The 15,666-nt window shown below is 40.2% G+C and overlaps 2 protein-coding genes across 4 annotated transcripts in view; one reads left to right on the forward strand and one right to left on the reverse strand.

Moving 5' to 3' along the window:
• Positions 1–15,666, reverse strand: part of MOB3B (MOB kinase activator 3B) — a 108,699-nt gene that overhangs the window by 89,237 nt on the left and 3,796 nt on the right. Inside the window, exon 3 of one of the 3 annotated variants that reach the window (XM_087742500.1) lies at positions 9,210–9,336. The exons of the other annotated variants lie outside the window; for them this stretch is intronic. The gene's annotated coding sequence lies outside the window, so the exon portion shown is untranslated. The remainder of the gene's footprint in view (positions 1–9,209; positions 9,337–15,666) is intronic. 3 annotated transcript variants of the gene reach the window in all.
• On the forward strand, positions 11,093–11,659 carry IFNK (interferon kappa). Its single transcript, XM_009466202.1, has one exon. The coding sequence runs from the start codon at positions 11,093–11,095 to the stop codon at positions 11,657–11,659; it is 567 nt and encodes a 188-aa protein (XP_009464477.1).

Raw genomic sequence — 15,666 nt, forward strand, 5'->3', positions numbered from 1 at the left:
AAGATATTACTTATAAGGGTATATACTACTTACAAGGACATTGCTTATAAGAAATTAAACTCCTTAGAAACAGCTTACCATTGTTTTGCTCTGCTCAAGATCCAAAGGTCTTTGTGAGTACCCCATCCCAACTCTCTTTACAGAGGTGCAAAGACTTAATCCTTCAGCCCAAATTCTGTCCAGAAAAAAGAATGTCAGTGCTAAGCACTCAGTGCTGGGAGTTCCCCTTCCTTCTTACCCCATGCTGGGAGAGAATAGGTGCATCATATAATGATTAGTTACTTGGTAGGCAACAGCAGTTGGTCAACACCCTTCCTGTGAAACATTTTAAATTAAGCTGCTGCATAAGCTACAGGGAGAAAAAAACAAAAACAAAAACTAAAACAAAAAACCCCCACAACCAACCACAAACCTCTCACCAGGTTAACAAGTGGGCTCTGTTGGCAGATGAAATAACATCTGTACAAAGTAACATGGCCCAAAACAAGGAGACAAGATGGGTAGAAAAAGCCATAAAGCCAGAACAACACTTTTCCTCCACTTATCAAAATACTCTTTTATTTTTTAAAAAATGGGAAGAAACACAAAGAAAACCTTACCCTTTTAGCAACACAGAAATTTGATGGAGATTACCCAGAAGTTACTTCTCTTCATCACCTTGCCAAGTGTCCTGGTTTCAGCTGGGATAAAGTTAATTTTCTTCTTACTAGCTGGTATAGTGCTGTGTTTTGGGTTCAGGATGAGAATAATGTTGATACACTGATGTTTTGGTTCTTGCTAAGTAGTGCTAAGCTGTTGCTAAATAGTTATTAAGTAGTGCTTACACTGGTCAAGGACTTTACAGCTTCCCATGCTCTGCTGGGTGCACAGGGGCTGGGAGGGAGCACAGCCAGGGAGGCTGACCCAGACTGGCCAAAGGGATATTCCATACCATATGACATCATGCTCAGCATAGAAAGTTGGGGGAACAAGAAGGAAGGGGGGGGGGACATTCGGCGTGATGGCGTTTGTCTTCCCAAGTAACCGTTATGCGTGATGGAGCCCTGCTTTCCTGGGGATGGCCGAACACCTGCCTGCTGATGGCAAGTAGTGAATTAATTCCTTGTTTTGCTTTGTTTGTGTGTGGAGCTTTTGCTTTACCTATTAAACTGTCTTTATCTCAACCCACGAGTTTTCTCACTTTTACTCTTCCGATTCTGTCCCTCATCCCACCGGGATGAGCAAGCGGCTGTGTGGGGCTTAGTTGCCGGCTGGGGTTAAACCACAACAGTTGCACAGCAGATAAATACAGCTGCATAAACAGCAGCTCAAGGGCATACTCATAATAAAAAACTTTTAGCCCCTTCAGTATATTTTTACATGGTAGGTGTGTGTTTTACATCTGCCAATAAAATACTGTTATTGGTTTGAATTCCTCTTTCTCCTCATTAGTGCTAAGATTCTGCTATAAATCTCTACAAAAGCCACAGTGGCACTTAGGAAAGAATCTTTAGGAAGTTTGCAGCTCTTGGGGTCTCCAGGTCAGGTTATTTTTCAGTCAATAGGAGTATTGGACTAAAAGGGGACTCATTCACTGACGCCAGTTTTAGTTTTTCCAGGAAATCATCAATCTCTCCATAAACTTGTTAACCTCACTGTTAGAAATAGGTGGCGGTTTGGGGGCCCACAGCTGCTTTCTGCTTGCAGCATTCAACATTCACCCCAACTGCAGTGCTGATACACATCCATACAGCTAATCTGAATTATGGTTCACAGAAGGTGACTGCAAGGCCTCTGGAGTGAGGGTGTAGCTGTTTGGTCAGTGTTAATCACTGTGGAATTGGGATGACCAAGTTTATAGCACTGCAGCCTGTTGTGGCAGTTTCCCACAGTACTTCTCGTTGCCTAACATGCAAGTGTCCAGACAGAAACACAGCAACCTATACTCTTTATTCTATCAAGGGTTTTAAAGCTGTCATTCCTATAGGCTTTGAAATAAGCTTTACGGTGAACTGGTTCACAGTTTCAGCACATCAAAAGTTCCTGTGTTCAGATACTGTCCAAAACATTGATCTGTCATGTGCTAGCCTGCTCAGTTGCCTGTCAAGTGTGCTGAGCAATTTCAAAATAAGCATTGGTGCCAAAAGCCTAGACCACTTACTAACTGCACTGCATTAAAAAGCACATGTGCCAAATCACTAATTCCAGAAGCGATCTCCTCCCATACAGTCCAAACAACCTCCTATTGAGCAAAGACTGAGAAAGGGCTTAGGAAACCCATCTAGCTCTTTCACAGACAGACTTCCGCAAAATCCTAAGTAGCAAAACACACAGTACAAATAGTTCTTCACTCTGGAGTCACAATCTACACAGCAAATGAATTGAATATCACTGGATTCATTGGGGGTCTTCAAGCAGGAAGTCTGAACTATTTCTGATGTAGCGTGAAGTGTGAGAATGGATGGTACCCCAAACACTCTTACACACATAGCAAACAGGGAACAGATACAGTCATCTTTTCATGGAGCAACATGACCTGTTCCCAACTTGGAATCTGGTCCGCTGCAGGAACCTATGTGATCACACATTCCTGTCAAGGCTTATGAGAGCCTTCAAAAACAGCTTTGTTCCTTGATAATCCATCAACCACAGAGAAGTGTCTCTGTGACCATTTAACATTTAATCCCTCACCCAAGATCATTAGCAAGGCAGGCAGTTAGAACTGCTGGTAATGACCATTTTCATGATGTGACCATCACCCCAGGGGCAAAAAGCTAATCTGAAACACTAACATTTATGTGAGGGTTGGGACATACGCACACACACACAAGCAGAAGCTGGCATGGTTGTTACTCCTGTTGTCAAAGCAAGTTGATGTCAATACTTTCTGTCCTCACCTTATTACACAAGTGTTCACAAAAAGTCCACTGCAACTACACTTGACAATAATGCTTAATTCCAAAGATGTAATATCTATGTGTGTTATTAACTTCAAACAACTTTTTAAGGGAAAATATGTAATTATATCTCTATTACATTTCTCAACCAATTTCCTATAAACTACATGCTACACAGTCCAACTGTCTGTCTTGCTTCCCACAATAACCATCATCCAGCTTCAATGATGTTTGAGAGAGCAGTTCAAACCTCAAAATACTGTCATTCGGACTTCACAGAATTAGCAGCTGGACAGGGATGAAAACAAGCCTAGTGACCTCACTAAGGAAAAACCTAATCACTCAGCACATGTGGAGTTGAAAATTAGTTACAGTATGTCCTCCGTCTTACCTTCTGAAAGCTTTGACAGAACGTGAGCAGGAGTTGGAGAATCGCGTGAAGGAAGGTCAGAAACCAGGTTTCATTAGCTCATGAAATAAAATTTTAAAAATTATACACATAACTGGCACAGATAGTTAAGTCTTCACCTCACCATGCCTGGGCAATTCTGCATCACTACTCAGTTAGCAGTCTTCCTATGTTCCTGCTGCATTGTTCAAGACATTTCTCACAAGCAAACTGCCATGCCAAAATAGAAAGGATTTGTCATCAACACAAAGAAGTTTTTATTACATTAGAACAGTAGTTGCCTTCCACCTAATGTGACCAGAAATACTCTGTTATTTGTTATTATGAGGATGATACAGGATAGCCTACAGAATCACATATATTTTAAAGTGGAATAATATTAATGCACATTTGTAGCATCTAATACTCATACAGGCTAACGTACAACACAGGCTGACTTGTATCTGGCACCAACTCTGTAAGGGAGAGGTCTGTAGCACACATACAGTAGTCAGAAATCTCAGGTTAAATTGGTAGGGTTCTTAGCTTTTTATTAGCTTGGTTTTAAATGGTTTTGCTCTGTTCTACATTCTGTAGCCAGTCTCAGGACCAAGTACTAGAAATGAGGAGCTGAGACACTTTGCAATATAGCTAATGCTTCCCTCTCCCACAAAATGGGACTTGTGGATGTCACGATGAGACACAATCACATGACATCAGGCTGCCTTCTACACAGCACAGTTCCTAAACTCAAAATACCAGGTTTCCAGCCTCTCAGTGTCACGTCTCCTTTTAAAAAGGTCTGAATGCAAAGAGACCTGATCCAAATTGTCAGCATCACTCTAAAAGCTAAGAAAATAATTTTTTTTTCCTCAGAGGCCTTACCATGGGAAATCAGAAAGATCAGCTCACCCAAGCCTAAACATATCACCCCAGGTGATCTGAAGGCTGCCAGCTGACGAAAGCAGGACCTGCTCCTGTGCTAATAGCCATGTTCTTCTTGTTGTCCCTATGTGCCAGCACCAGCTCTACTGATTAGCCAGTTCAAGATAGAAAAGCATGCAAAAAATTGTCCTGCCCCCTGCTGCCTCTCTCAGAGAAAGGGAAGGGGACTGGTTTTTCAGTCACATTAGTTTCCCCAGCTGAAACAGTCCTAAGGCCAAACAGGAGAGAAACAGGACCAACTCTTTGGGTAGGAGCTAACTATTAAATCAATTTGGCTGTGTGTGGTAAAACTTCACCATAAGCTTGACATCATCTGGGCCCTATTAGAGGCTTGCTCCCTAGAGTAATTTGACTGACAAAGATCTCTAAAAACACATGCAGCATGAAACATTTCCTCTGCAGTTGGGTGTAAACAAGTTGTCTGGGTGGAGCTTTCCCTATCATGTTTATTGGGTTCTGTGATTCAGGCCTAAGGGTTTTTCATATTTGAGAGGAGAAACGCAATGATATTTGCACTCTTCCCAGAAAGAAAGAAACGCTACTCAGCAGGAAAACCAAGTGAGTCTCTCTTCTGGAATCTGTTTTAACAAGACCAGCACTGACTAGTACAAGTGAGAAAGCATTAGGAACCTTACAGCTCCTATCACTGTGGAGATGCTTCCATTAGTGCTATTTTATTGGCTGCCAAGATGATCCTTTTACAGATGGATGAACAATAATGCTAGGCTAACTGTTTATTACAATTGATTGCAAGCAGATGAGAACACGAGAGTCACAAAATCTAACATAGAGTCTGACAGTGCAGCCAGACGGAAATTCCCTTGGAAAGCCAAACAGCCTTTGTAGGGTATTCCACCTCTGTGTTTCTGGTAGGCTATAATCTCTACATTTTCCCCATGGCAGATACTCCAATAAAGACTAATCTTTTCTTCTTATCCCTGCAAGTGGTCCTTCACTTGTACAGCCCTCAATAACATGAATGAGGTAAGGTGGGTACTTTACAAGCATTTAGATGAGACTGTGGATTTCCTACTGGAATTGCTGGTCCCTGGCAGAGAAAAAATTATCATTATTTGTTAGGGTGGGCAGAATCCAGCAGCCAAACAGAGGCAAGGCTGCCACAACTCCACGCCCTCAGGTCCAACCAGTAGTGAGGTTGAGCATGCCATTCTCAGTAGGCACACACCCGCAAAGACATGTGCAGAACATATATGCACATACACATGACCAGTTCAACACAGGCAGACACACAGAGCAGCCACGTGAGTACCAACAGTTTCTAGCTTCTTCCTGTTCCTCTCTCTTGCTAAGCAGATGGAGGTCTGCTAGTGGGGATATATATGTATACACACATATACAAAGTGAATCTCTCCAACAGCTGGGCTCAGACACATCATCTGCCCTGTAGCTGTCTCTGGGTCTTGTACATATGGGCCACCAAGTCTTCAGCCCCATTCCACTTGCTGGTATGGACTCCCTCACACACGTGTGTGCACACACATATAGCAGATGACCAGGACTCCCTTGGTCCCTCCAATAGCCAGCCCCTGTGGTGTCACCATCAGAGACATGCACACACATGGCTCTCAGACCACATTATCTACTCACTGGATAGTCTAGCCTTATACTATCTAGCACTCACATGCTCTATCACATACCCTCACTCGCTGCAGTCACTGGCACCACGGACACACAAATCTCTGACCCCTGGCCCCAGTCCAGCTGCTGGCACTTAAGTCCACTCATTCTGGTCTCTCCAGTTGCTGGTACCAATGACACATGGATCCTCCAGCCCATGGTCTGACTCTAGGTGCTGGCACTTAGACCCCATACTCACACACAACTATGGAATACAGTCCCTCACCCAGGAAAATACTTAGAAACAGAGTGTATTAAGAAGAGAGGACATACTGCTGTTCAGATGCAGGGCACAACCAGAGAAATGTGTTGATCAGCTGCTGTTTACACATGACCAGTCCTTTTTACCCCTTCCTCTCTCTATTTTCACATGCCTCTTCCTTCCCAAACCACCCAGATCCATCCCTTTCCCTCTCTTTGGTTCCTCTCCTAAACATCCCATAATACATCCTGTGTAATCCTGAAATTACATTTCAAAATTACAATTACAAAATTACAATTACAAAAAATCCTTCCTCTGCATCCCATGTGTCCCCTACCTCTAGGCAGCAACCCCCAGGAAGTCTGTAAGGTGCTCCAGCATTGACTCACCTTGAAGGATTTCTCTCCCAGGCCACAGGGGTGAGGTTCCCCCAGGACAATCCTGGAAGGGCCCCTTCCTCCAAGTCCTTAATTTGTGTTCCTGCCTGCCACTGTGCCCCTGTGCTCCTCCGGCTTTATAGAGATGGGCTTTTTGTTGGGCTGATGGCTGCTGTGATGGGGCTGTGAGCAGCCAGGGTGAGTGTTATTCAGGGTCCCCCACCTGCCAGTGTCTCTCTGCACTACATTGTGGGGTGCAGGAAACTTTATCATATAAACTAACAGAGTTTATTACCCTTACTTCTTAAGCAAGCAAACAGGGCAATATTGAGTGAAACAAAGACAATCCAGAAGTTGAAGTAGCCTCTTTCTCAGAAAGTAGAGTCATCCAGATTCAAAACTGATTTGCAATTATCAGGACTCAGCCATTTTTTTTCCCCCTTTTCTTCAGCATTTCTCACAATGCTTCCACTAGACAACCTTGACATAGAGCCTGGGTAAAGCTGTATAACACTCCCAAGGCAGGTAGTAACTAGGTATATCTACCTTGTAAAGATGTAGTTAAAATACATGAAAACTAAAAGACACTTTGAACCAGGCATCATGTAGGTGAATTCAGATCTGGGATCTCCATTCCATTCAGTTGACTCCTAGTCCTTTGTACTAGACATGTTGCTTCAGCTTTAACCTCTGAATTTCGTTTTCAGCTCCCACCTGAGACACAAAATTTTCATGTTCTCAGCTGCTTTGGCACGAAATGGGATCCACAGTTCAAGAAAAGTTCTTTAGCCTTTACTGAAGTATGACAGCCTATGTGAGTACAAGAAGACGACATTTTGATGTTCACACTGGTTACAGACATACAAAATCTGTAATGGAGTGATTTTTGTTAATTATTACTATTTAAAAAAACAAAAACAACCAATAAACGTATTCTATTTCACTACAGAAAAAATGGTTCTTCCAATGATTCTGGGTCCCTTGACCAAACTCCAGAGAGCTGTTTAAGAGGAAAGAATGTAATGCAAAGCTTAGAAAAACCTGAAGCACTGAAACAAAAGCATAGATTCATAGCTCCTGATTTGCTCATTCAAGCCATTCTTCTCATTCCCACAGGGAGAGTATTTCCATGTTTGCAGGAACAGCCAGCAATGGGTTAAGAAAGGGTCAGGAGATTGGTCTCAAGGTGGATGGTTTGCACTACAAGGAAAATGTGTGTATCTCTTCTTCCTCTCTGTTTTCAAGGAAGGAAAGTTTTAATTGAGAAGATGGTAATTTTGTGTGGGTAAAACAGATGTCCTCAAAGTAGGGGAGTTACACACAGTATACACACAGTGTAGAGACAACTCAGCTTCCCTGGGAAGCAATCATCCTTACTTGTCCATAGATAAGTAGCACAAAGCCAGCACAGGTCTCTGATCCCTACTCATGGCCAAAAGGTTCTTCCCCAACGAATATATTCTCTCCTTCACCACCTACAATCGGCTCATCTAGGAGCGACCGTGAACAGGTTTTTCCCTTGTTTCCTTTTCTTTTTTTTTTTTTTTTGAGAAAAGAAAATTTCTTCAGTGTCTCCAATAGCAGCTAAAAGAATCTTAAGTATTGCTTTATCTCCCCTTGAAATTTTAATATTTTTTCACAATATCCAAATAGCTTATGGAATCACAATGGAAGGAAAACAAGGGATGACTGGGGATGCGACCCTGCTTTCCAGTGTGTAAACAGAATAAAACTGTTTTAACAGTGAATCAGATCCAGCTTTGCCATCCAACACTAAGCTGTTTTTCATGTTGCTTTAGTAGATGAAAGGACTGGGCCTCACCTGACTTAAATCGATGTTGTTCCGTTTAATGCAACAGAGCTATCCATATGTACACCAAATAGAAATTTTGTCCTGAGATTTTTACTACAAAGAGTGAGACAAATTAAAGGTGAGATGAATTAGCATTTAATTCTGAAATGAACTATCAAAACTGTGGCCAGACATTAAAACCATGTTCCCAATGGTAAAGCTTCTGGCTCAAACTCTGATCTCTCTGGCATTCTGGCATTACTGTATAGACATTCTTAATGTAATTACTCTAGGTGTAAGCTAGACATGGATCTGACATGACTTTTCATATAATGCCTTAAATGTACCCATTTCAGCTCAGCATACATAACCAGTCTTTCACTGTAAGCTTCCAGCCATGCATCAAGATCTGATTCAGCCTGCTACTTATTTCTGTTCTGCTCAGTCAAGTCTATTAAAGCCAGAATTTTCTGACACTATAATCTCCTCATTAAAAAAGAAATGCTCTGTTGCCTTTTTTAACATTAACTTTATGTCAATGTAAAAATAGTCAGAGAAACATATTTGCTGCTGCTTTAGACTGTGTGTAATGACTAGTAAATGCATCCTGTGTCCTGGGATCTTTTGTGATAGATCTAATTCCAGGAGAACTCACAGTTATCCCTCTAGTACAAGCTGCAGTAACCTTTTATCACACTAAATTTCAGTTAGATATTCTGATCTTCCTAGCACTACATGTTAACACTACATGCTAATTACCGTTTAGCTTAAATCATTTCAATACATGCACAGCCTTCAAAAAAATTAAAAAATATATAACAAAGGCAACGCCTCCAAATAAGTTTAGATCCCTTACACACTAGAAGTCATACATATCTTAAATGTGCTAAGGAATACAAACAGATACAGCAAACAAAAAGCAAGAGAAATGTAACAATCCTGTCTTTTAAAAAAACTAAGAACTGGAAGAGAAAGTAATTCAGTGTCTCACCAAAAGATATCTGTGGCAATTCCATGCATCAAATCTGCCATAGCCTTCTTGATTCTCTGTCCGGTCTTTCAAAGACAAAACCATCCTCTCCACAATTTCATTCACAAATTAGCTTCTCTGAAGATCTCTGAGTGTAGATAATTTATGACAATACCACAATATTATTACAGCATTAGCATCAGCAGTAGCAAAACATGAAGAAAAACCACAGGAGCATTAATATATTAGTAGGGTCCTACTGTATAACTGCTGAAGTCATCCTGTGGCTTGCTAAAGAAACTGCTTATCCATAGCAATCTTTCAGTTTGTCACATTATAACAGGTCCTCCCAAGCATCAACAGGAATTTTTTTTTAACAAATACTTTCTAATCTCAAGACCATCTAGGAGTTCCTTTGGTGCTTACATCAAACATTCCTGAGCTTCAACATTTTCCATATTCTATTTCAAATATCCCTGTAGTTATGCAGGCTGAATTACATAAGGGCATGTTCCCTGGCTTTCTAAACTCTGTACACTTCAGTGACCAAATCACTTTGGTTCACAGATTTAGCAATCCTTAAAGACTCCCACAAGAAGAGAAGCAAATCTGCCTGCAAAATGCCTTGTAACTTTTGCTTATCTTAATATTCAACCCAGTCTTCCTTTTCAATCACCAGTGAGTTCTCATATTGTAATCACAGGAACCAGTTAAAAGGGCTAGTACTGCACTAGAGGAACCTAGCAGTACCTAGAAACACAGTGCTTTCCTGCTGCATATTCAGGAACAAACCAAGCACTTCCATTTCAAGCCACAGTGCTTATGTAGCACTATCTCAGAACTGTCATCACAAAAGGCTGAGACTGTTTTCGGCACTTAAAATTAGCATGCCTGTCACTACCTGCAGTCCTGCTACAAGCTGACCCGAAGACTTGATATTCAGAGTACACTGGCCAGACACTGGAAGACACATTCCAGCGTTACACTGGCTGGGGTGGTCCTGAAGATAGGACATGTTGCTACCAACACAAGTAAATTCAGTCTCCTTGAGAGCTTGTCTTCACAGGAGGAGGTTTCAGAACAGAAGTTTTCTTACTCTGAAATGTAAGGAATTACTCTTCTTTATACAAAAGGATGCCTTCCTTTACAGCTCTACAAATTTAGGCTGATTTATCAAGTGATTAAGTAGAAGAAATCTTCTCTGAGTAGCAAACCATCAGAGATTTCAGAGAAAAAAAGCATCTGTCTTAAGAGTTGTATACACTTGCCAACATAGTGACAGCAACATATGCCCCTATTGAGTCAATTCTTGTGTCAACAACAGGGTTATTTTGCTAATAAAATTTAAGCCACTCCCCAAACAAAACAATTTATCCTACCAAAAAAGACATTTGTTTTTAAATCAATAAAATTACATTCTGCTTAGAGCACATATCTGCATATCTGTTAGCTGGGGATGTGATTCTTTTCCACAGTCTTTGCCAACTTAAGCATAAAAGTAAAATTTCGCAGCATAAGCAAGACCGCCTATTCTTGTAAGAATATGAGAAGATGAAAGCCCTTCCCAGGTTCTAACCTGCTAATCTGTCCATGCCCTCTGACTGACCAGATTGACTCACTCTTTTTTTCAATGAAATACAGTCAAATCAGAAATGAGCAAATGTTTGCAACTGTTTGAAACTGAAATCAACAGTAAACCTTGGCAGGATCACAGCTGATAAAAATGCAATTCCTACAAAATGAGTAATACCTAGCATGTCATTCAGAGGAAATAAATTCAGAGACATGAAAGAGAAGCATGTGAGCACAGACAAGACAACCAAGAAACTGCAAGCTTCTTGCAGAAGCAAGATCTTACGGATCTGGAAAAAGGCAAGGAAAATAGTGCTGACTACTTCATCAGGATGACCATCTTGCTTCAGAGAAGTTTACTGAGAGTTTGCATTATGCTGGCATTGTACATCAAAATCTCGCATCCAGTTTGCATTTTCCAAGAAATCAAAGTGAACTACCACAACATGAACCTTCTGTGCAAAATGGGTGGCTATTTTTCTCAGCAATGTCTCATTGAAACAACTGATTTCAGATTCCCCGTGCAGACTACCAAGGTCATACAGAAGAATGTCACAATGATCATCTATGAGTTCCTCCAACAGATCTTTCAACTATTTAGCAAAAATCTTCCTGTTGGTGCTCGGAATACAAGCAAGATTGAGAAATTCCAAAATGGAATTCACCAGCAAATTGAAGAATTAGAGATATGTTTGTCAGAAGAGCTATCAAAAGCAAGAAACAGCTTTCAAACATGGATTCTAAAAAGCACTATATTCAGCGTGAAAAAGTACTTCCAAAGAATCACCAATTTCCTAAAAGATAAGCATTACAGCCACTGTTCCTGGGAAGTAGTCCAAATTGAATTGAGAACATGCCTTATAATTTTTGACAGTCTTATGAAAAAGCACACATCATAAAGAGGTAACATTTTCTATTTTTTTATTCTTTGTAAGAACCTGTCCTGGTTTCAGCTGGGATAGAGTTAATTTTCTTCCTAGTAGCTGGTACAGTGCTGTGTTTTGGACTTGGTATGAGAATACTGTTGTTAACACACTGATGTTTTAGTTGTTGCTAAGTAGTTCTTATACTAAATCAAGGACTTTTCAGCTTCGTATGCCCTGCCAGTGAGAAGCTGGGAGGGGGCACAGCCAGGACAGCTGACCCAAACTGGCCAAAGGGCTATGCCATACCGTAAGATGTCATGCTCAGTATATAAACTGGGGGGAGCTGGTCGGGGGGCAGTGATTGCTGCTCGAGGACGGGCTGGGCATCCATCAGTGGGTGGTGAGTGGTTGCATCACTTCTTTTTCCCGGGTTTTGCTCCTCTCTCTCTTTTTTGTTGTTTTCCTTTTCACTACAATTTTTTAATTGTTATTATTATTATTCTATTTTACTTCAATTATTAAACTGTTCTTATCTCAGCCCATGAGTTTTCTTACTTTTGCTCTTCAGATTCTCTCCCCATCCGCCCCGGTGGCTAGGGTGAGCGAGCGGCCGTGTGGTGCTAGGTTGCTGGCTGGGGTTAAACCACAACAGAATCTGATAATTTTCCCCTTTTTGATAGGTTTTTAATTTCAACATTGTAATAATTCTCAAATTGATAATTGGGGGTTGTTTTCAAAAAGCATTCCATGCTCAAAGTTAAACGCGTAGAGTACTCTAGTGAAGGGGCACTTGGTATCACTGCTGCTGTAGAAGATAAACTCTTTAAAATAAAAACAAGTGGATGTTGCTCCTCTGTATTCTCTCTTTGCACTATAAAAAAGTTTTGTGGTCTTTCCACAGAATATGCCAATTGTTTTATGACCTGAAACTCTTGCATTTGGACACTTCATAGATTTTACTTTTGCATTACTTCACTAATGCAGAAAAAAGTAAAAGATGCAGACATGCATGAAGAAGACAGAACTTCCCAGTGTCCTGTATGTTACAAAGATCTTAATTTACGGAACAGATGAGAATTTAATGTGACTTGGACCTCTTTAAACTCAAACATAATGATGGGTAGACCTTCTGAGCTAGAAAAGTCAATTCCCAGCTCTGATCCTGATTTTGCAAGTAGATTCATCTCTATATTCTATGGGGATATAAAACCCTTCTATACAGCATATTCCACAGCTACAGCATGGTCGGTAACTGCAGCATGGATTTTTAGCATATGTTGGTTCACAATGCTATATAGAATATGTATCTGTTCTATCAGCTTTGAGTTCCTAAGCAGGCAAGACTAATCTGAAAATATTTACTATATGGACACAGATGCAAACAAATTTCTTCCACTCTTCTCCCACCGTTCTTTCCCCAATACAGCCAAGCAGTGCGTCAAGTCATCATCTTCATCAATTTAACTGCTACTCAAGAGACCTTGAATACCCTGGGTCTCAGTACCACTCCCTATATATTAGAAGACTGGATGAGTTCTGACATGGATTTTTTCCCACCTCAGATTTCTAAGCATATCTGATTCCTAAAATATGTTTATCATAAATGGAACATGTTGAATTGGAATTCAGAAGGAAGAGTTAAAACATTTCTGTGACTATATGGCATTGAGGAAGAAAAACAGAATATTCTGAAGAGAAAAATTTCAATGTGCTGTTACCACTACCTGAGGACAGAATCTCAGCATTTCGCCTGAGAAGTTTGAGGGCTGGACAGCAACTTTAGTCCCATGTCTTTCCTTTATTTAAATGGAATATATATATCAAAATCCTCTCCCAATTTTGAAAAAAAAAAAAAAAAAAAAAAAAAAAAGAAAACTAATTCTGCATGTAGCGGTTTTAATGGAATCATTTATTATTCCTGATCCCAGGAGTGCAACAACAGGATACTTACAACTGCCTAAATTTAGGCATCTAAATTAGACATTGAGCTAAGGAGATCAGGCCCACCCACTTCACTCTCACGTGCTCCCATTTTACACAAAAAGGGGGAAGAGAGAATGGGTTTCTGACTCCTAAATATAAGTCTACTTTCAACCACCAGGGTAAGAGCTCAGTTCTTTAACTGGTTGTACAGGGAGCTTAATATCAATTTGGCATCTAGTTAATGTTAAATTCCCAACAACCTCATTAATCAATCTCTGGAATCTCTGTTTTGTTAATTTGAACACCTTGCAACTACATTGACATCACAGTGATGTTTGACGGCAGCAAAATATGTCCAAGCACGTTTGATTCTGGTTTTTTTTTTTTTAATTTGCTGCTTTTAATATATGGTTACTGTGGGGAATTAATATAGCCCAATTTTGGATACCTAGCTTAAGGAAGTTGCTGAACTGAATCCCATGAACTTGAGGTTTCCCTATGCATAATGCATCATGCAAGATGATGTCAAGTTGTATCTATGTACCTATGTCTATGCTGGACATACTTCTCTTTGCTCAAATCTGCACTTGGATTTCAACCTCTGAAAAGCCAAGAGTCAGCACAGGCTTCAGCAGATATGACTGGACACAACCTTACACATCCTACTAGATTCCATCAACTCCTCATGGGATCACAGCATATTTTGTCTAAGTAATGACAGCACTATGAGCAAAAGCCCATTCCTGGGCAGTGTGGAAACATTCGGTTCCTTCATCTGCTCTTCTGGGGAGGTACTTTCATGAATCTAAAGCAGATATGCCTATTAACTCATGCATGCTTTATTGTCAATTGTGACTCACATTTCAAGATGCAGGGGTTTTTTTTGAAAGGGGGAAATAGAGAGGTTATAAAGCCATATACTCATTAGGTGATAATCTGGGGTATCCATGTAAGCTTAACTGACTGGTGTCAGCTAAGCATTTATAGGGAACAAGTGTTTAAGAACTGCCTATGCTAGCTTTCTGCAAAAAAAATCTTTGCTTTTACAAGTTAATTGTATCTTATAGAAGAAAAAAAGAAGTTATTGTAGACAATACTATTTTCACATTTCCCATCTGGAATTCAGTGTTAACCCTCAATGAGGATACATATGCAACCTTCCATTCCTGTGGAAGGAGTTGTATTGTCTGAGACTGAATATGGTCTTCTACTATTTGAAGTCAAATAACTTTAAATCTTGACCTTTTCCGTTACAGGAGTATTTAGAAATTAAGTACTGCACTTTTCTATGAAAAATTCTACACTGCTGTTGTTACATGTAACTTTTATAATTAAACTTTTTGTAACTTTTGTAACTTTCTATGATTACTGTAACAGGAGACCCAAGGAAACAAAAGCATGTCTATTTGTTCAAGTTTTTTTTAGATTGTTCGTTTTGATACCACTGTGGATACACACAACTTCAATGTCTATCTTATCAAGCACTCTATTACCATATCAGTGGGTGCTTCCATACAAGAACAAAGGGTAAAAAAGACACTAAAATGAGAAAGTAAAAATGGTATTCTAAGGCTCCTAGAATTAGTGCAAAGATTCAAAGTCACTTAACATTTCTGTTAAGAAAAAATTTGACTATGTTTCAAGATCCTCCAACTGGACAGTTTCTTGACTATTTTCCTGGGTAAAAGAAGAAAAAAGTGGAAGTCCATATTTTTCAGGGAAGTGCCGTCTGAAATGTTTACTGCTAGCATTTGTACCACGTTGTACTCATCAGTGAAAGGCTGGTTCACTTTAAAATATAAACAGTTATGAGATGGAAAAGGCAAATTGCAGTTCTCCCAAGATTTAGAGTTGGACTAAAGAATGCATGACCAAAGGGTGAGAAATAAAATGGAACTTCATTTCTTATAGTCGTCAGCCACACTTTTTTGGTTTCAGCACACTGAGACTACTACCCAGTCAAGGGCTGGTGTGAAGCCTCCCTAAGCTGTTTTAAATGCCTGTTCAGCACTCCCCCAGTCCCTGATTTAGAGACTGCATTCATCTGCCTGCTACCATTTGTTCTAAAACTTGAGAGCTGCATAATTTGATAGATATGTTTTCATTTTTTGTACCCC

Source organism: Nipponia nippon, unplaced genomic scaffold (genome assembly GCF_047370975.1).
Source record: "Nipponia nippon isolate SJK-2023a ecotype South Korea unplaced genomic scaffold, ASM4737097v1 scaffold_8, whole genome shotgun sequence".
NCBI lineage: Eukaryota > Metazoa > Chordata > Aves > Pelecaniformes > Threskiornithidae > Nipponia > Nipponia nippon.

Coding starts and splice junctions, on each gene's coding strand:
- IFNK (XM_009466202.1), top strand. CDS start 11,093: ATGACCATCTTGCTTCAGAGAAGTTTACTGAGAGTTTGCATTATGCTG.